The sequence below is a fragment of the Pleurodeles waltl genome, chromosome 4_1 (assembly GCF_031143425.1).
Source record: "Pleurodeles waltl isolate 20211129_DDA chromosome 4_1, aPleWal1.hap1.20221129, whole genome shotgun sequence".
Lineage (NCBI taxonomy): Eukaryota > Metazoa > Chordata > Amphibia > Caudata > Salamandridae > Pleurodeles > Pleurodeles waltl.
Window position 1 is genome coordinate 979,017,724 of NC_090442.1, and position 21,804 is coordinate 979,039,527.

The 21,804-nt window shown below is 47.9% G+C and overlaps 1 protein-coding gene across 1 annotated transcript in view; it reads right to left on the bottom strand.

The window, feature by feature from the left end:
• CPNE8 (copine 8) overlaps positions 1–21,804 on the bottom strand; it is a 934,223-nt gene that overhangs the window by 506,660 nt on the left and 405,759 nt on the right. Inside the window, exon 7 of the mRNA XM_069229743.1 lies at positions 18,165–18,228. Coding sequence (XP_069085844.1) covers positions 18,165–18,228 — 64 coding nt within the window. The remainder of the gene's footprint in view (positions 1–18,164; positions 18,229–21,804) is intronic.

Here is a 21,804-nt window from a genome sequence, read left to right on the forward strand (position 1 = left end):
TTTAAAGACAGTCACACTAGAGTTCAGTCATTGGGACTACTACCAGCAGCAATGTAATTTCCACACCATTACAGGACATTTAGAGGCTACTGCAGGGGGCTAGGTAATAGAGAACACCAGCCTTCCCAACCTGTACAACAGCAACCCTCCTAGCCCTGCTGCGGCCAAGGGCATGCTAGTAGGGAAAACCTCTCACATCAGCTGGGTCAGCAGTCCTCCTCTAGTGCAGCTCACACGACCGGTAGGAGGCAGAATACAGAATTTCCGGGTCAAGAAATTTCTTTGGAGTCCCAATTATTAACAACTTCATAAACATTGCTAAGTTCTCCACTTCATGACCCACCCAGGAGTCAAGCTTTGGAAGCACAGATTATATTATCTTTGATGAACCTGAGATCATTCTGTAGTCCCACTGAGTTATCCCTGTGTTTTCCATCAAATTTAGAAACTGACCCATCAAACATCCAGGACTACGAAGAAAGTGTAAGCAGGCTATGGCCACTAACCGCAGTAGTCAAAGCCTTTAGATCGCTTAACAAGGAGAATGAGGAGCAGCCTACCACCACATAATCTAAAGTTGCATTTACCCACGGAGAGGCATGAGTATAAGAAGCTGGCGAATCAGATGGAAACTTCCCTTATGGCAATCAACTCCACTCCTTTGCACACCACCTTCTGGAAGGCATGGCATTATAATCTAAAAAATATTAGTCATCATATGAAAAGCCCCTATCACACCAAGGGGGTCATTACAACATTGGTGGTAAAAGGCGCTTACCGCCGTGCAGAAGACCGCCAATACACCGCAGCGGCAGCGGAATTCCGCCACAGCTATTATGACACACATCTCGGAATCCGCCGAAATTCAGACACCCACACAAGTCCACCACACCAAAGGTCAGTGTTAAACTGGCGAAAACAAAACATCCACCTCCACGCCAACAGAAACACGCCAATGCTATTACGACCCACGAATCCACGCGGCGGTCTTTCAACCGCGGTATTCCATTGGCGGTACACACCACCGCGCTCAAAATACACACACATCTCCAAAACACCGCCACATTGGACAATTCAAAATACACACACCTGATACACATACACACACCACTCCACACACCCAACACAATATAAAACACACACCCACATCACCCACAAACCCCTACGACTAAAACTGATTGACAAAGGCCAGAGAGAGAGCACAGAATAGACAATCCCACCACACAGAGGCACACAACACCATCACCCACACAACATCCACGCACAAAACACCACACACCAATACACATCACCACACATATCAACACTGACACCGCCCCACACATCACACACACCACCCCATGTCACGCCAAAGACACCCCCACTTTTCCGAGGAGGAGCTCCGGGTCATGGTGGAGGAAATCCTACGGGTAGAGCCACAGCTATTTGGCTCACAGGTGCAGCACACATCCATAGCCAGGAAGATGGAGCTATGGCGCAGAATAGTGGACAGGGTCAACGCTGTGGGACAGCATCCAAGAAATCGGGAGGACATTAGGAAGAGGTGGAATGACCTACGGGGGAAGGTGCGTTCAGTGGTCTCCAGGCACAACATCGCGGTTCAGCGGACTGGCGGCGGACCCCACCTCCTCCCCCACAACTAACAATATGGGAGGAGCAAGTCTTGACCATCATGCATCCAGAGGACCTCGGAGGTGTCGGTGGAGGAATGGACACTGGTAAGTCAAATCTTAACTATCAGATTCCCCACCCTACCTGCATGCTATCACACACCCCCACCCTCACCCCCTCCCCTATCACCCAAACTCCTCACTAATGTACTAAGAACACAAACCACACATCCCAACACCAAGCCCTGCATGACACAACTAAGCATGGACACCCATCACTAAAGCATGATCACTGCACATACCCATAACAACCCCCAACCATCATCACACAAGCCCCCACACAGGAATGCTTGCACTGGGGTACACGCACACCCACCCATTGCACACCATGACACACACACATGCAATAATCATGCTCTTATGCCCCTGCAGGATCACGAAGGCCCGTCACCACACCGGAGGGTCCAGACAACTCCACTCCACCCACAGAAGAGGCCCACAGTGACGATAGCAGCTCTGCCCTACTGGATCCTGATGACCAGCCCGGACCATCGTGGGCCTCGGGACAGTCGGTTCCCCTTGCACAGGCACAGCCCAACACTGACCTTCCACCCTCTGGTAACACCAGCACAGCACCCACCCAGCGGGCCCAAACCTCCGTACCCAGGACAGGTCAATCAGCTGTGTGTCCACCACTACAGGGAACCCAGGATAACCCACCACCCCAACAACAACAGGGACCTGGGGGCAGTGGTAGTGGGCACACGGTCCAGGGGATGGAGGCACAGGAACACAGGGGAACTGAGAGGGCTGCTGTGCGACAGGGGGCGGACAGGCCAAGGGAACCCACCCTCCACGAGGCCCTCTCCTCCATCATGGGAGCATACCACCACTCCCAGGAGACGATGGCGACGGTCCTGGTCAAGTTTTAGGAGACCCAGCGCCTGCAGGAGGACCAGTATTTGGGGTTCAGGGAGGAGCTCAGGACCATCAGCTCCGCCTTGGGCACCATCGTAGGGGTGCTGAAGGACATACAAAAGACCTTGAGGGACACCGTGGCACTCCAAGGGGCCCCTGACACTAGCATGGACGATGAACTGCCCACCACCTCCGCCGGCGCTAGTGGACAGGACGCCCCGCCACAGGACCACCACACCAGCACCCCACCCCCTGCAGACGGACAACCACCATGCAAGCGGTCCCTGAGATCCAGAAACAGGACAGAGCAAGATGGCAAGACCCCCGCCAGGAAATGAGACCACCCTGATTGTCCTCCCACTGTCCCACTTTGTTACCCTGTCCATACTTAAACTGTCCCAGCTCCACTTCCTATGCCCATATGGGCAGTGCACCTGTGAGACTAATAGACTAGACTCTGCCATGGACATTCCTCCACCATCACCCCTCACCATTTTACAACCCCCCTCTATTTTTGAGCACTTAAATAAACACCCTTCAACCTCAAAACAATGTTGAGTCAGTCTATGATTTGGTAAAATGTATTATCAATGACAGTGTCAAAATGCGTTTCTAGTTGTAAAGGCAACATACCTATGTCACACATCACAAGTCCTTGAAGGATGCATACAGATGACACACGTTGGTAAGCACACCTGTGAAACTGTAATGGAAAGGTACAACTCAGTTACCAAATAATCCTATGAAATTACAGACTGGATAGAGGAAGACGTGTGACAGTGAATGTAATGGTAAAAATGAAAATGCTCTCACCGGTGTGTCACTGGAAATATTGCTGTATGACTGACTCCTTGTTGTCGTTGTCTTCTTCCTCAGCTTCCTCCTCATCACTGTCCACAGGCTCTACAGGCTCCACAGGCTCCACAGCTGCCACAACACCGTCATCTGGACCATCCTCCTGCAGAAAAGGCACCTGGCGTCGCAATGCAAGATTGTGAAGCATAGAGCAGGCGATGATGATCTGGCACACCTTCTTCGGTGAGTAGAATAGGGAACCACCTGTCATATGGAGGTACCTGAACCTGGCCTTCAGGAGGCCGAAGGTGCGTTCGATCACCCTCCTAGTCCGCCCATGGGCCTCATTGTAGCGTTCCTCTGCCCTGGTCCTGGGATTCCTCACTGGGGTCAATAGCCAGGACAGGTTGGGGTAACCAGAGTCTCCTAATAGCCACACACGGTGCCTCTGGAGTTGACCCATCATATCAGGGATGCTGCTATTCCGCAGGATGTAGGCGTCATGCACTGAGCCAGGAAACATAGCATTTACCTGAGAGATGTACTGGTCTGCCAAACATACCATCTGTACATTCATGGAATGATAACTCTTCCGGTTCCTGTACACCTGTTCACTCCTGTGGGGGGGGGGCAGAGCTACATGGGTGCCATCAATAGCACCTATGATGTTGGGGATATGTCCAAGGGCATAGAAGTCACCTTTCACTGTAGCCAAATCTTCCACCTCAGGGAAAATGATGTATCTCCTTACGTGTTTCAGCAGGGCAGACAACACTCTGGACAGGACGTTGGAATACATAGGCTGGGACATCCCTGATGCCATGGCCACTGTTGTCTGAAAAGACCCACTTGCAAGGAAATGGAGCACTGACAGCACCTGCACGTCAGGGGGGATTCCAGTGGGATGGCGGATTGGTGACATCAGGTCTGGCTCCAACTGGGTACATAGTTCCTGGATAGTGGCACGGTCAAACCTGTAGGTGACAATTAAATGTTGCTCCTCCATTGTCAACAGGTCCACCAGCGGTCGGTACACCGGAGGATTCCGCCATCTTCTCAATTGTCCCAAATGACGGTGCCTAGGAAGGACAACAGCGACCACAGAGTAAACTTTTTTCCAGGTATGTACCCACAGTTACACAGAACACGACACCAAACACAAAACCCTTCCTGTATGTGTGTTGAGTGTAGGCCTAGCTATGTGTGACACAGAAGTAAATGAAGCCATGTGGGCCCCTGAAATGGCGGCTGCCTGACCTCTAAACTGGGACAATGGGATTGTGGGGTAACTGCGTTGCCGTTGCACACCGTCTCTGTAGGCGGTCATAGACCGCAGCGCAATGCTGCATTGGTTAACATTGGACCCTATGGGACCCAAGAGCCAATGAACAAGTGCGCTGCCGGTGATGATACGCACCCCCGCGACGTCACCGTCGCGGACGTCACCGCCATTTTCTATCTGTTCAATCACTAGATACCTGATCTTCGACAGGAGAGTACCTACACTGTAAGTGCTGCTGTGACCTCGGTCTGGAAGCGACGATAGCTGCTGCGTCTGGTGAAAGGGCCCCTGCCTTCACTGCTCAGGAGTTGGAGAAACTAGTAGACAGGGTCCTCCCCCAGTACACGCTACTCTACGGTCCTCCAGACCAACAGGTTAGTACACAGGTAGCACGTTGTATGGGCTAGGCCTGGGTGGAGAGGGCTGGTTTTAAGAGGGAAGGGGGCAGAGTTCAGGGAACATTAATGCATGTGAATGAATGTGCCACATGGCTAGGGTAGGGAGAGGGGAAACTCACATTGACGGTGCTGTTGATAATGACTTCTCTTCTTCCCTTGTGCATGTCATGTAGGTCAGAGCCCACCAGAAGAAGGACATTTGACGTGCCATCGCCAAGGACGTACGGACCCTGAGGGTCCACCAGAGACGGGGCACCCACTGCCGGAAAAGATGGGAGGACATTCGCCGCTGGAGCAAGAAGACGGCGGAGGCTCAGCTGGGGATGGCCTCCCAACGTGGGAGGGGTGCACGTCGCCCCATGACCCCCCTGATGTTCCAGATCCTGGCGGTGGCCTACCTGGAGTTAGATGGGCGCTTGAGGGCATCACAGCAGACACAAGAGGGTGAGTACAACCTCATTCTGGGTACTTGACGCGCATTGGAGGGGCTGGCTGAGGGAGGAGGGCTGTGGGTGTACCTAGGCCAGGCAGAAATACGTAGGCTAGGCCCCTCCGTAATGCAGGCCATGTGGCACTCTGCCCCACCGCAGTAGAGTGCCAAGTACAGGTATACAAGCCCCTGCAGCATCCATGTGTGCAGATGTCCACCATAGCCATGTAGGCCAGATCCCAGAAATTGCATCTGTAGAGGCCAGGAGCACGGCGTAGTGCAGGGGGCTGCTGTGTCTGTATTGTCCGCCAACGGTAGCGGTATGCCATGCACTCAACCTGTCTTTCTTCTGTCTTCCCCAACCCCTTTTTGTGCTCTCCCTGTTCTTTTGTGCATCAGCATCATCAGGCGGAGGTACAGTGGCACCGGAGCACGAGGGAGCTGCATCCCACATGGCCATGGAGGGCCACACCACGGACTCTGAATGCACCAGTGGGACGGACGGCGAGGGGAGCTTCACATCGGCCACCGGATCACCAACCAGCGACACGGACTCGTCCGCCGATGGGAGCTCCCTTGTGGTGGCGGCACCATCTGTGCGCCCCACTTCTACAGGTACAGCCGCCACCTCCCCTACCAGCACCGCCCTCCCAGCAGCCCCTCAGCGTTCGCCCCGTGCTCGCTCACTCAGGAGGGTGGGCATCACCTTCGCCCCAGGCACCTCAGGCCCTGCCCCAGTCACCCCTGCTGCCCTCAGTGAGGAGGCCATTGACCTCCTCAGGTCACTCACTGTTGGGCAGTCTACCATTGTGAATGCCATCCAGGGTGTAGAAAGGGAGCTGCAACACGGTAATGCATTCCTGGAGGGCATTCATTCTGGTCACGCTGTCCTTCAGCGAACCCTGCAATCTCTGGCCTCAGCACGGATGGCAGCCATTGTCCCTGTGTCTAGCCTCCCCCCTCCAACTTCCTCCACCCAGACCCAGTCCCCTGTACCCCAGCCTATCCGAAGCACACCATCAGACCAGCATGCAAACACCTCAACACACAAAAGTAGCTCAGGCAAACAAAAGCACCACACAACCCACAAGCACACACACAAGCATCACCCACATGCAGACACAGCAACATCCACTGCCTCCACTGTGTCCCCCTCCTCGTCGTCTGCCTCCTCCCTCCCAGTCTCGTCTACACTCTCACCTGCATGCACTACATCTACAGGCACCAGGACTCGCACCAGAACAGCCAGCACCACACCCTGCTCACCTGCACTCACCACCCCCACTACCATTTACACATCCCGTATCCTCTCCCAGTGTGTGTGTGACGCCCCCTCCCAAAGTACACAAACGCGGGCACCCACACACCCAACATCCATCCACCTCACGACAGCCTCCAGTACCTGCACCTGCACCCAAAACACCTAAAGTGACACCTCCTACAACCACCTCCTCTTCCTCCACTCCCAGACCCCCTCCAGCTACCCATCCCAGTGTTCGTCAGAAACTGTCCCTCTGCAAAGTTGACCTTTTTGCCCCCACCCCCACCCCTCCAATTCATCAGTCTCGTCGTAGCGCCTCAGCCAAAAAGCCTCCAGTACCAGTGGTGCGTGTTCAAGGTGTGTGGAGTGCACCGGCCACCAGGGCAGGCAGTGTGACACGGAGCCAAGGCACTGGCAGTCCACCCCCTGTAAAGGCTTGAAGTTGGAAAGTGGCCGACGGGACCGTGTGAAGACTCCTGGAGGCAAAACAACTCACAGGGGTCCCAGGGGGATTGCAGAGTCAGCTGTGACTCCTCCAAAGGTGGGTAAGGGCCAGAAGAAGTTTGCACAGCCTGGTGTGAGCATCACGGCGGAGAAGGGCGGCATCCTTCCCGGTGGCCGATACGCCACCGCCAGCACCGTTGTCACTGGTCAGGAGACCACCGCCGGAGTCATTGCCCAGGAGGGCCCAGTATCGTCACTGGTCAGGAGACCACTGCCACCGCCGGAGTCATCGCCCAGGAGCGCCCAAGTATTGTCACTGGTCAGGAGACCACCGCCACCGCCAGAGTCATTGCCCAGGAGGGCCCAAGTATTGTCACTGGTCAGGAGTCAACCGCCACCGCCGGAGTCAGTGCCCAGCAGGGCCCCGGCAGCCACAGCCCTGCTGGGCAATGAGGGACCGTCATGCCACACACCAATGCCCAGTCCAGAGAACGTCATGCCACACACCAATGCCCAGTCCCTAACCGGCATGGCAAAGCACCGCTGAACAGTCCAGAACCGCCATGGCAAAGCACCGCTGAACAGTCCAGAACCACCATGGTAAAGCACCGCTGAACAGTCCAGAACCGCCATGGAGAAGCACAGCTGAACAGTCCAGAACCGCCATGGCAAAGCACCGCTGAACAGTCCAGAACCGCCATGGCAAAGCACCGCTGAACAGTCCAGAACCGCCATGGAAAAGCACCGCTGAACAGTCCAGAACCGCCATAGAAAAGCACAGCTGAACAGTCCAGAGCCCGCCATGGCAAAGCACAGCTGAACAGTCCAGAGACCGCCATGGCAAAGCACCGCTGAACAGGGCATGCACCGCTGAACAGGGCATGCACCGCTGAAGAAGGAAAAGACCGCCACATCAAGCATTGTTATCCCATGTGCAGCTGTGACAGTGACGAGACAGTCACGGGAGACTAATCCAGTCTGGGCACCAGTCCCCCTCCAGAACCAGTGGAGAGATCCATCCACTCTGTCTGTGCTTCACAGGATGAAGCACTCTGGGCACCAGTCCCCCTCCAGAACCAGTGGAGGCTGTTATCTACTTGAGAGACTGTGGCTTTGCACTCCCCAGGATGGTCCAGTGGGCAACCCACCCACTGTAAAGACTTGAGAGACTGTGGCTTTGCACTCCCCCGGATGGTCCAGTGTGCAACCCACCCACTGTAGAGAATTGAGAGACTGTGGCTTTGCACTCTCCAGGATGGTCCAGTGGGCAACCCACCCACTGTAGAGACTTGAGAGACTGTGGCTTTGCACTCCCCAGGTTGGTCCCTTCCCCCTGAGGTGCCTGTTGTATTTCTTTCTGATGCCCCAGCAGTGTCCTCTCTGTTTGTGGACAGGTATCTTGTGTGGGCCTCGCCCATGCATTTTTGGACTCGTGGTGCACGGACATTGATATGTGCATATCTGCACTACTTCTCGTAATGTATATACTTCTGAATGATTTTATGATATATCTGTATATATTTGAGACATGTATATTGATACATTACAATGTTTGAACTGATTTCGTTTTGTCTTTGCATTCTTCCGGGGGGGTTGTGGGTTGTTACTCTGATGTTTGTAAATACATTGGTGTGTGTGTTATAATATGCGAGGGTGGGGGTGGGTGTGTTGCGTGTTTGTCCCCCTGACTTTTGCCTCCCCCCTCCCCTATGTCTTAGGTGCAGTACTCACCGTTGTCTTCGCCGGCGCTGGTCTTCGTAGATCAGTAGGAATACAAGGGCCGGTAGGATTTGTAATTCCGGCTCTATGGTGTCCTCCTTCCTCGTGGGATGTGTTCAGGTGAGCGTTTTCCCATTGCAGAAACTGTTTCCGCCGTGTTTTTATCCACGGTGTATCCGCCCCGGAAGAGGTGGCGGATTGGCGGGTTGTGATACTATGGGCGATACATTGTCTTCCGCCTGTCTGTTGGCGGTGACCGCTGCGCTGCTTGTCTGTACCGCCTTGGCGGGTGGTGTGTTAAAGTGGCTGTCTTTGTTGGCGGTTTCCGCCAGGGTCATGATTCCCTTTTTTTGTCCGCCGGCCTGTTTGCGGTATTACCACACCTTTAACACCGTCCGCCAGGGTTGTAATGACCCCCCAAGTCTCCTGGAGGCAGGTCACATCTGGGCCTTACATACTCAACATATGCAGTTTCTGCCTACTATTCTTTACCCCACAGCATTCCAGGAGACAACTGAGGCCATTACTAGTTATAGGGACATGGCGGAGACCTAGACCTCCACGCCTGATTTAGAGGAAATGAATGATTCCTGACTGACACCCATCTACCACTATCTTTGAGAAGGACGCGTCAAACCCTGCAAATCTGCATTAGGCCTACTATTATTAAAATTGTTACAGTTGGAGGGCTGAGACAACGGGTGCAGCTCTCCATCCCCCTACCACAGAAGCCCCTCCCACCAACACAACTTCCCTTGTCATCCAGGAATGATATCATATCAGTACCATGGCGTTGCATACATTCAGCATTTCGTAAAATCTAAATAATTATACACTTAGAATGAAGGGTTATCCTTGACTTGAAGCCTACCTTAAAGTACAATAAAGAAATCAACTCAATATCTCTACTTTGAATTGGCCTCAAAGGACCAGACTCTGAGAAGCAATTGAGCAACATAGATCTGTTCAAGATTACGTCTGCATCAAAAATTGGAATAAAATCTATTGTGCAGGTATCCATGTTGCACCAGGGGACAGACATAGCCTCCAGATTGGTAGAGATAGTAGAACCTTTCATCATACTTGAGACCTCAAATGGGGTGGCTGACGGATTGCGGCACACTCATCAGAAATCTCTATTATAGATGTAGTTGTTGCCTCCCCAGTAACTCCCTTTAATACTCCAAAGTCGGTGCCTGGCACTGTGGAGGAGAGCGTGGCTACATATACAGCACCTTCAAGCCTTTCAAAACAACCTGCTTCTTCTCTAAATTGAGCTTTCCTTCTACCTTTCCTGGAGACCCTATGAATCGGTCTTTTCAACACCCTCCATTTTTTCCTTTTAATTTTAGAAATATTTTCAGCAGTCATCGGAGCAGCAGGAGGCACAACACTACAATTCTCTTGAGTGGTAAATAATATAAAGATTGGAAATGCATCCTGTTTAGCAGGGGTAATTTTGGTCAGCCTCTCCCTTCTAGTTTGGGAAGGTTTCAAAACATAAAGTATTGAATCTACTGGACTCTCAGCCTTAACACTTTCAACAGATAACTCTCTATAGTGGGGCTTACCTGCCCGAGTACTGACATCTACATAGGAATGTGTGATTGGCATCTCGGGCACTCAAACAGGCAGTGAAAGAACCCTTACACCATACGATTGATCTCAAATTAGGTCTCAGATTTTATCATCCTTAGTCAGCTCTTTCAAAATAGCCGTCAATAAATCAAAAATACGATCAGACCCTCCAATGTTTCTCCCAATGTTTTAGGATCGACAAAAGTAAACTATCCAGGCTAAACAAAGAGGAAGAAATTGTGGTTTCCTGATCAGGTGGTTGACTTAGCAAATTGTTACTTAAGTCCAGGTAGGAGCATGTTGGTCATGAAAGGAGGATGTGCTACTAAAACGTTGCAGTCCAGTAGGAGGAGGTAAGGGCATACAACCACGAAGGGGCAAAAGTTTATCCTTGTCCTGTTGCCCATATCTCCTCTCCTTTATAAATCAGAATCCAGATCGGGGGGAGTAAAGTCCTCCTCTTGAAACCCCACTTCGAGAGACCCCACAGCCCTAGGTTGCAAGGAAGTATTTTGACTGTCTGGGGGAGACTGGACCATTTCTTCGGGGGCAGAATAAATAAGAGAAGGAACAGAACATATAGGGTAGGAAGATGTACAAGAAATACAGGAGGGCACACCAGGCGGGCCCCGTTCTCTTTGCTGTGCCTCCCATCTCGATAGGCTTCCAGGGAGGAGACTTAAATAAGAAAAGACCACACTGTGCCCGTTGTTGACCAAATCCTCCTTAGCTCTGGACAAGATGTTATAGCAGATTTCTGCATCTCCTGTGGAGTTTTCTTTTTCCCACACGGAGAAAAAATGATTCTGCCCCTTCAGAAGCAAAGCAGGATTAGACTTCTTCCACAAAGGGTTAGATTTAGTTTTCATGCAAACTTCCTGGGAGCAAACGCCCTGAGAATAATTGTTTTGCAGGCATCGTTGTCAAAAATAGAGGAGGAACAAACCAGATCCTAGAGATACGTTAGGCCTTATGTGACCTCACTCCGTCAGGCAATTCCAAACAATTCAAGGTCACAGCGGAAAAAATAAAGGTACTTTATTATAGTAACACAACACTAGATTACTTATAGGCAGTCCCTTCAACTGGAGGTAAGTACACACTAGATATATACACAAAAGCAATCAGAAATTAGCATAGAAACAACAAGCACTGGCAATAGTTAGTGGAAATAGAAAGGGCCCTAGGGGAGGGCCAAATCATATACTAAGAAAGTGGAATGCGAGATACAGTCTCCCCCTTCCCCTCCCCCCGACCATCCCACCCAGGATGTGGAGTTGTTGGAGAACAGCTAGGAGAACTAAGAACCCCAAGAGGTGAGTACCTGAGTGACCCCCAGCTACCAGGAGAGCAGAGGTAAGTACCTGGTCTTCCCAAGGACTAACAGGAGGACTTGGAAAAAGGATTGTACAAGAACAGGACCAGAGAAGAAGAAACTAAAGGTGGATTTCAGTAGAAGAGGACCTGCGAAAGAAGGGGACAGAGTCCAGTACATGATGGAGTGTCCAGTGGAGGAAGGAGCCATTACCCACCCTTCTGTGGATGCAGAACCATGTAGATGAGGGGGGAAGAAGACCACGAGCTCAGGAGCTAAAGAGGAGCCCTTGGAGTGGTTCAGATGGTGTCTCACATCAGTTGTCTGGTGATAGATGGTCAGTGGTGTATAAGAACCATCAACAATCCTTGGCAAACACAAGAGGAGCAAAAGAAGAGTTGCAAGGCTGAAGAGGACCAGCAAGGAACAGAGGACCCAACCCTTGGAGGGGAGTCAGAGGCGACCCTCAGCAGTCACAAGAGCCAACAGAATCAGTCACAGCCCTCACATGCAACCCACTTGCAGCACTCACAGTAAGTCACAGTGAGGCCCAGTCAGCACACCTGAAGAGTCCCACGTAGCTGGAGCAGTGGACAGGAGACTGTGCTTAACAGAAAGAAGTGCTGGGGGCCGTGGCTACGCGGAGCCTAAAGATCCCTTGGAGCAGGAGCAAACAGGCCTTGGCAGCTGCAAGACTCGTACGGGCACATGGGTACTGTCCTGCAAGGAGAAGCAAGAGCTTACCGTCTCCCACTTTGGACAGCAGGCAGAAAGGACCACTCCAGACAACCTCCTGTGATGCATGATCTACTGAGTTCTGAGGGAGAGCAGATCAACACAGCTGGACGTTGTTGCAGTTGGTGCCTGCAGTTGCAGGGGAGTGACTCCTTAACTTCAAGGGAGATTCCTTCTTGCTTCTTGGTACAGGCTGAAGTCTTGATGACCTCAGAGGATGCACAGCTGACAAAATGTTGTGTTGCTGGAAGGAGCCGGAGAAACAATGTTGGAAAGCAAAGTCATCGCCAGAGTTGCAGCTCTGTCGGGTCCTGAAGAGTCAAGTTGTGGTTCCAGTGGCCAGAAGATGAAGTAAACATTGCAGAGGAGTCCTGGTGAAATCTTGCACGTCGAATTTAGGGACCCACCCTCAAGGGAGTCCCTAAATAGTCCTAAAAGGGGGGTTTGGTCACCTAGGAAGGTGGCCACCTATCAGGAGGTGTTTATGACGTCACCTGCCTGACATAGCCACTCAGATGCTCCCAGGGGCCTCTGCCCATCTTGGTTTCAAGATGGCAGAATCAAGTGACCACCTGGAGGAGGTATATATTATATATAGATTTCGTTGTTCACTAAAAGTTAGGTGTGATAAAAAGATCTGTTATTGTTTTTCACTCAAATAAACAAAGGTTAAAATAATGTTATGGTTATGTGAATTTGTCATTGACTATTAACGTTTAAAAAAAAAATCAAAACAGAAATTAGGTGTTATAGTTAGCAGAGTTAAATATAACTTGCATCCCCACCATGCACTGCTTATGACCTCAAGTTACATCACTAATGATATGTTCTATAACATAATTTATTATATCACGGATGACATCTCAAATGACACCAAGGGAAGTGAGGCCAAGGGGAGTGTGTGGCTATAAGGAGTTAGCTGCAGGGCCTGGCCACAAGCCTAGTCCTGCGGCCAACCCCTGTAGCGCACGGCCAAAGGCCATGCGTGGCACGGGGTCAGAAGGTTATAGGGGTTTGGCTGTAGGCTATGCGGCCAATCCCTGCCACACACTGCCAAAGGCTGGGCGTGGCGGTGGGGTGGGTATAGAGTGTTGGCTCCAGGGCCTAGACGCAGCTAGGCCCTGTGGCCAACCTATGCTGTGCACAGCCAAAGATTAACGAATAGTAAATAAAATTAGTTTAAGTTAAAAAAACATAGAAATTCACTGAAAAAAAGTAAGATTACAGGGCTGTTCTAGTTAGGAAATAGAATTAAAAAACATAGAAATTAATTTTTCAAAAAACAAAGGTTAGAGGAACGTTATAGTTGGGCTCACATGTTAAACATACAAAACCATAGAAATTCAACAGTTACAGTTTAGAGTTATTTCAAGTAACTAAAATGCTTGTCCTGAGGTAACTATAACTTGCGCCCTCGCCATGCACTGCTAATTATCCCACATACTGCAACACTCATGAGATCTTTGATTGCATTATTGATAATATCAATGGAATATTTGCAGTAAAACCATTGAGGGGAAAACTGTGCGTATACATACACACACACACACACACACACACAAATAACATATTTGTGGCAGCAGTTACAGGACTCTGGGACATGGATGACATTGAAACGCATTGTAGTGAATGACAGGCATTGAGGTTCACAAAAAAAACATATAAAGGGTGATACATTTTAATTACAATATAAATCATTTGATAATGGTACCATAATCATTTTACGAATTGTGGTGTGTTCTAAGGTGATTTTACCCTGTGAAGAAAGCCTTCTGGTGGGATTTCATGAATCATGTTTGAGAGAAAACTGTTTTCTCATGTTCTTCCCATAGAAGTTATGGAAGGTGCTGAGCCTGTTTTCCGTAAACTCACCCTATCTTTCTCAGCAATACGAGAATGAAGTCTGACATTCTCAGTAAAACATGTACTTCCAACAGGAGCAGCCTGTCAGTTGATTTCCTTGTATTCTACTGCAACCACCTAGAGTGTTCTAAAGAACACCTAGAGTGCCAAGAGCCATTTACATAAACGTGTAGCCCATCTGAAGCCATCTTGATTGAATCAGACTGATATATATATTTATATATATATATATATATATATATATATACATAAACACACACACACATATATTTGTATATATATATTCTCCCTAAAAAGCAAAGGTTACAGGGACGTTATAGTTAGGTTCAGATTTTATATGTACAAAACCATATAAATTAAGCTTTTATATTTAGAGTTACTTCAGATAGCTATAACCTGTGGCCTAATGTAACTATAACTCGTATCCTCATCATGCACAGTTTTCTCATCAATAATTTTACTGCAAATATTAAATTGATATTATCAATGATGTCATAGAAGATGTCATGAGTGGTGTCATATCTGGGGAAATTAGCAGTGCATGGTGAAGGCGCAAAATTTGCATGATATTTGTACTATATTTGGGCTCTTTTTTCGCTGGTGACCATATTGGGAGACCTGTTTGTAAAGAAACTCAATTCCACATTCCCCCACATGCATGTTTAATATAGCCCCAGGGAAGTCACAGTCTCAAAGGCTCTGGGGGAGACCACCTGGCCTCCCCATATGAAAGTATTATTTTGCCCCAGTGAGGTGTGGTACATGCGGGCGCTTGGTCCCTTCGCATTTTTCATTCTCATCACCTTAGGGAGTTGGGAGCCCCAGGGTCTAATAGAAGCCATCAGAGGTAAACCCAGAGCGCCCCTCCTTTATCAAAGCAACCAATGCCCCTGGGATCTGGCCCACCTGGGGCTAATAAAAATTACAACAACAAAAAAAAAGGGTGGGATACTGCCCTCTTTTCCAACGTTTAAAACAAAAACAAAAAAATCTGTGTATCCAGATCTGCAGATTTTTCTGACTTTTGAAAAACAATGCTTTTTAGCTCTGGCAGGGTCCCTCTGAAAACCCAGAACCAGAGCTAAGGGGTCAGGGTGCCTCAATCCTGGACTCTTCTTTTTTTTCTGGGACTCAGCTGAATCAGATATCAGCACGGGGACAGTTAGATCTGCAGAGGATCTGCTTCCCTACATATCTCTCTATATATATATATTTATATATATATATATATATATATATATATATATATATATATATATATAGATATATATATAGATATATATTTTTTTTACTTTTATTTCTCCAAAACTACGTAGTAGGCTGATTTTGTTTAGCAAATCTCTACCTGTGTTGTAGAGCGGCAATCAGCTGAGTCAGCGGGAAGCCGAACAATGGGACGAATCCATGTACATATACATATGTTTATATATGTGTGTGTGTGTATATACATATATATAAAACACTCAGGTGGTCATTAAGACCCTGGCGGTCAGAGACCGCCAGGGCTAATGTGGCGTCCGTACCGCCAACAGGCTGGCGGTACGGAGGCCCTTATTACGACCGCAGCGGTAGCGCCACGGTCGCACCGCCGGGGCCGGCGGTTTCATGCCATTTTAGCCCCGGCAAGCAGCGCTGCCCTGGGGATTATGACCCCCCTACCGCCAGCCTGTTTCTGGCGGTTTGCACCGCCAGGAAGAGGCTGGCGGTAAGGGGTGTCCTGGTGCCCCTGGGGGCCACTGCACTGCCCATGCCACTGGCATGGGCAGTGCAGGGGCCCCCTAACAGGGCCCCGGCCAGCTTTTCACTGTCTGCATAGAGCCGGCTCCTATGTTGCGGCCTCATTCCCGCTGGGCCGGCGGGCGCAAACTTGGTTTGCGCCCGCCGGCCCAGTGGGAATGTCATAATGGGTGCCGCGTGAGTGCGGCCGCATTGGGGGGCCGCGTGAGTGCGGCCGCATTGGCGGCCGCACGGCGGTTACCACCTGGCAGGCGGCGGTAGCCGCCCGCCAAGGTCGTAATGACCCCCTCAGTGTCTTGATCACAGATAAGTAATTTTTCACCTTCTCTTTGAACAATGCATTACTGGTCCTGAATACATTGACATTGCTATCTAAGGACCTGATTACGACCTTGGCGGATAGGATACTCCATCATAAATGTGACGCTGCATTACAAGTTCCATTATATCCTATGAAATTTGTAAAATGGTGGGCGGGATATCCGTCTAGTTTGTGACGGAGTATCCCATCCGCCACCGTAGTAATCAGGCCCCAAGTGTCTAATTGGGAATTGTAATACATGAGCATTAACTGTTAAAACAGCATCAATTTTTCATTACACAGTATTAGAAGCATGTGCCTAATAGGTAAGCACTAAAATTCAAAAGATATTTTCCATGTGTATTCACTCATAGGAAGAATGATTCCTTTCAATTTTTGTCACCACATTAGTCTGCTTCCCTGAAATGCATTTTCCCCTTTATTGGGCTTATAATTCATTTACCTGAATCTCCTTCTCCCAGCAGCTCATTACCTCGGTTGCACAGCTGAGGGAGAAGGAGTTCCCCATGGTATTTATACACTTTATCTAACACTTCCTTACATAAAAAAAATAGGTTACTATTCAAAGATATACCATTTATTTTGCTGAGTATTTTCTTAAGTTTCAGGTTCCAAATATTTCCCTGGTCAAGGAACTGTTTGCATGGCTTCATTTTGAACTCTGTATTGAAGTGTACAATAAGATAACATCGATTGTAATGATACAACTATTCATCCAATCTGTTTTGTAGGTGTCTGAACAAATCTTTTATCTTTCATGTATGAGTAATAAACATACAAAGAAGTAAAGTGTTGGTAAAGTTATCTTAGCTCTTTGTCTTAAGATTTCTTTTGTGTATTTATCTTTGCTGATTATGACAATATTGCCACGTTTATCAGTCTAATATTTTGTATTAGATTTTTCAAAGGATTTTAAGTCTCTTTCACTTATTCTTCTTTGTTGGTTTCAATGAGGGAGATGTTCTTCTGTTATTCTTCTACTTCGTATCTTATCTATATGTTCATAGTCCCATCCCATCAAAAAAGATTTCTTGATATCTGCACTTGAGCTCAAGATGCTTGCTTTATTTAAACATCATTTTCTCTCTGAGCTACTTCTACTGTCTATATTCAATTAATAACTGGATTTTTCCATCACTTCTTGTTTTCTGATTTTATCAAATATCCTAGATTCTTACAATTTCATAATATTTTCATAATATTTTTTGTTTAGGAAATTCAGTTTTTGCACTTCCTCGTGTCATTGTTGACCCTATTCCTATTCTAATAAAAAGTGTGCTCTCAGTATTTGATCCTCAAAATTGTCAAATTCTTTCACCAAATGCAGTTGTACAAAAACCCAAAATACACGGAACCATTAAATATGGTAGATAGTTCATAAAACTCTGCAGAGTTTTCAGTCTCAGGACTACTGGGATTATAAGAAATTGAGGACCAAGTCATGCAACAACAGTACCTAAATGGATATTTAAAAATTCTAATTACGTGGCACATTACTTGGCAGTGTTATTTTCACCCAGTTGAGCTAGGAAAATACATTATCAGCCAAATGTTGTAAATCCATAACTATGCTGTAAATATTGCAGTCAAAGAATCTGCATAATCCAATAGCCCTTGTCATTATACAACAGCTTATGTCGGCAGAACCCCTTGATACAATATTTGACTATATTACAAAGTTATCCAGTATGCATGTGTGCCTCAGTGTGTGAGAAAGTGTACTTCATAACAGACAACAAAATGTAAAATGTGCTTACTCTGCAATTATTCAGCTCTTCTGCAGTTAATATGATGGTTCCACATTTCTTTCCTGGAATTCCTCTAAAAAATAGAATCCACATTTAATTTATAGAAAAACATTTTAATATCATAAAAACAGTTTGTAGACAACCATGTATGCATTAAAGAGATGCACACACAATAGCACAGTAAGTGCCACATGAGAAAAAAGATAAAGGTTTAAGTGTAACTGGGCACAATAACACAGTACGCCACACCATTACGTCTGGATTGACAATGTAGCTGTTGGCAAGATATATGGTTACCAGTTCCTGAAAACATATGCAGAGTGGGCTTTAGCTCTGCCCCGCTACTACTATTTAATGTATTATTTCACCTTCAAGAAAAAGGCCTCTACTGGAATGCATAGAGAACTATTTGATATCTGAAAAGTATACTCAACCTCACTGTTTTTCACATTAAGTTCTCTCCTTTATGAACATGCAACCTCATTTTGGTAATGCTCTTTCTGGTGCATACTAACACTGATTCCTCACCTTTTTACTATTCCCAGGTGCCAGACTGGATCCAGAGATTGTTTCCAGCAGTGTTCCCTCACACCCTTATCTGTGGTGCTATATGACCTTGTGGTGACTTTATACAGCCCTGGAGTTGGAGAGGTGCCACATAACCACCAGCCCTGCCTGCTGCTACCAATTGTTTGATCTTTTTGCTTCAGTGCTCTCATGCACTAAGCACTCCGAACAAACTGCAGGTGAAAGTGTGCCAAAAGCCAAATTAGAACTTTATTATAACATTCAGTAGTCCACTCCGCATAACCGGGAGGTGGGAGGGCAAAAGGAATCTGTAGTTAGAGTACCCACTAAAAAGAGCATTACTGAAGATAAGTAACTTGTTCTTCTGATAGATATTTCCAACCAATATGTCCTTACCTTTAGAATAAATACCACAGCAGTACCTCCCAAACATGAAGGGTCGGAGAAGTGGACCCAAATCAGGCAATTTTGCAGGGCCAAGTGGACAAAAATAGTCCCCCCCACCCCCGTCAGACCTGACGGTCAAGGCAGTAGTGTTTCATAAACCTGAATGTCTATGCCACGTCACAACATGGCTGATATCTGGAACTGACACCCCCTCACCAAAACCACTGTAGCAGCATAGGCTATAGCTAAATGCAGCCCAGGCCTTGTAGGGGAGGTTCCTTGCTAGCCAACACATAGGATATTTTAATGCAAAGAACAGGATTATCCACCTGGAGAGAGTCCTCTTTTGCACCACCTTGACTCTCTTTGTCCCAATTAACCCAACAGAGACCTGAATATTCACAAGATGGTCTGTTGTACAATTCATGTAGAAACTCAAAGCTCTCCTAAGGTCAAGTCAGTAGACCCTCTCCTCTTCTTTCAATGGATGTGGTGGAGCAAAATATGTCAGGTTGATCGACTGACCAACATGGAAGGGTGATGCCAGGAAGGAAGGTGAGTCCGAAGCACCAACCAATTTCTCTAGAAAGAAAGTGGTGTAGGGATGTTGGATAGAGAGCTCCTGTGGTTTAATTATGTTGCACGGAGAAGTGGCGGCAATAATTATGATCATCAGATGTAGTAGTGAACAACTGTACATAGGCTCAAATGGTGTGCACCTGAGGAATGTCAGGACTAGATTAATGTATCACTAAGGCATGATGAATGGTTTTAGAGAGAACATATGCATTAGACCCTTAAGAAAATAGATCACAACCAGTAAAGTAAAAAGAGTTAATCAGGCAAAGCTAAAAAAATAAAATAAAAAGATAAAGTTGAAAGGGCTGACATCTAACCCGTAACTGTATCCTCTGGAAGGGCTTGTTGGGTCATTAACAAAGCAAATAACAATCCATCAAAGAGTCTGACCAACATAGTGTTTAGATGTTATACCCCATGCTGTACCCCACACCTGGCCACAAACCTCTCCCAGTACTATGCACTTATGCACTTCATGGATACACACCTGGTTGTAAGAAAGACGTCTACTACGTCAGGTAGCAATTAAAAACAATTTAGCTGTCACCGCTCAGCATCCATACATAGAGGTGTAGTTTACAAATGCAGAACCCTCTCCTGTTGCTGAGAAAGGAGGATCCCCAAAAGGGGTAGCTGGATTGGAGGGTGAATGCTCAGGAACTCTGGGCACACATTCTGGCCAAGTCTCTGGCTATTACAATAACTTAGACCCAACCTGCTCTGACTTTACTCAGAACATAGGGCAGGAGAAGCAGTAGCAGGAATATGTATAGAAGACGTGTGCCCCAATGCAGACAACATGTGTCTCCTAGTGACCATTTTGGAAGAAACTGCAGTCTTGAGAAACTTTGCCACTGATGGTTGCAAACTGATCTAACCAGGGAATACCCATCTCATATAAGATGCCTTGGGCCACCTCGGGGCGGAAACATCACTTGTGGCCCTACAGCCAACATCTGCTCAGCTCATGCTCACTGACTTTCAGGGGCCTCACTAGGTAGTTGGTTATCAGAAAGATCTTCTGCTATTGATACAGCCACCTCCAAAGATGTCTCCTGGTACACAATACAGGACTCACTCCACCCTGCTTGTTGCAGTACTAAATGGCAGTCATGTTGTCTATTAGGCCATCTCCCAGCTTTGCCTTGAGGGTTGGTAGGAAGCCTGTCAAGGCCAAAAGGGTCACAGGAAGCTCCATAAGACTTATGTCAAGCTGGCTCCTTACCGGATACCACAGGCCACTGATTTCCACCTCTGCCTGGTGACCCCCCAACGCTTGTGCCATGATGACTTGGTGGGGAAGAGCGAGTGGCTTGCTCCAGGTCAGTATATTGCTTGTCTGCCATCACGTGAGGTCCTGCACTGTCTCTTGCAAGATCTGAACAGAGTGAGAGGATCAACTACAGTGCTGGGCCAATTGAGACCTTAACTTTTACTGCATGGTCCACCTGTGAAATCTTGTGTTCCGGATGAGCAAAAAGAATGAGGTGAAGAGCCCGAAAAGCCTCAAAACCAGCCTCACAAAAATGCAGGACAGTTAGAAATATCAGGATCATATTCTGAAATTTGCAGACTTACTATGGTGGTGGAAATGCTTTGACCACTACTGTGTCGAGACTATGTGCAAGATGGGAATCATCTGTACACGATTAAGTTAGGACTTTTTCTTGCTGATGGAAAACCTCAAAGAGATAGACCCCAGCCTTTGTAAGGAGTTGACCTGTTGAATAACTGCAATGGGCTGCCTTGTTCAATCTGTCATCAAGGTGTGGGATAGCTGAGCTCTACAGATGCACCACGAACACCACCATATTTTCTGTGAACATCCAAGATGGTGTGGTAATGCCAAATGGCAGCAGAGTAAAACAGAAGTGTTCTGAACCCACTGTGAGCTGCACTTAAGGTTTGTGGGACTGCAGGGTTGATATATGGAAATATGTGCCCTACAAGTCTAAGGACAACATTCATTCTCCAAGGATCCACAGTACAGAGTATCAGAGGCACAGTTAGCATTCAGAATTTGTCCTTCCTCAGAAAGGCATTTAGAGGCTGAAGGTCCAGTATAGGTTTGAGGGCTCTGTCCTTGTTCAGGATGAAGAGGTAGCCTGAACAACCCCATGCCCATTTCAGAGTCTAACACGAGCGGAATGTCACG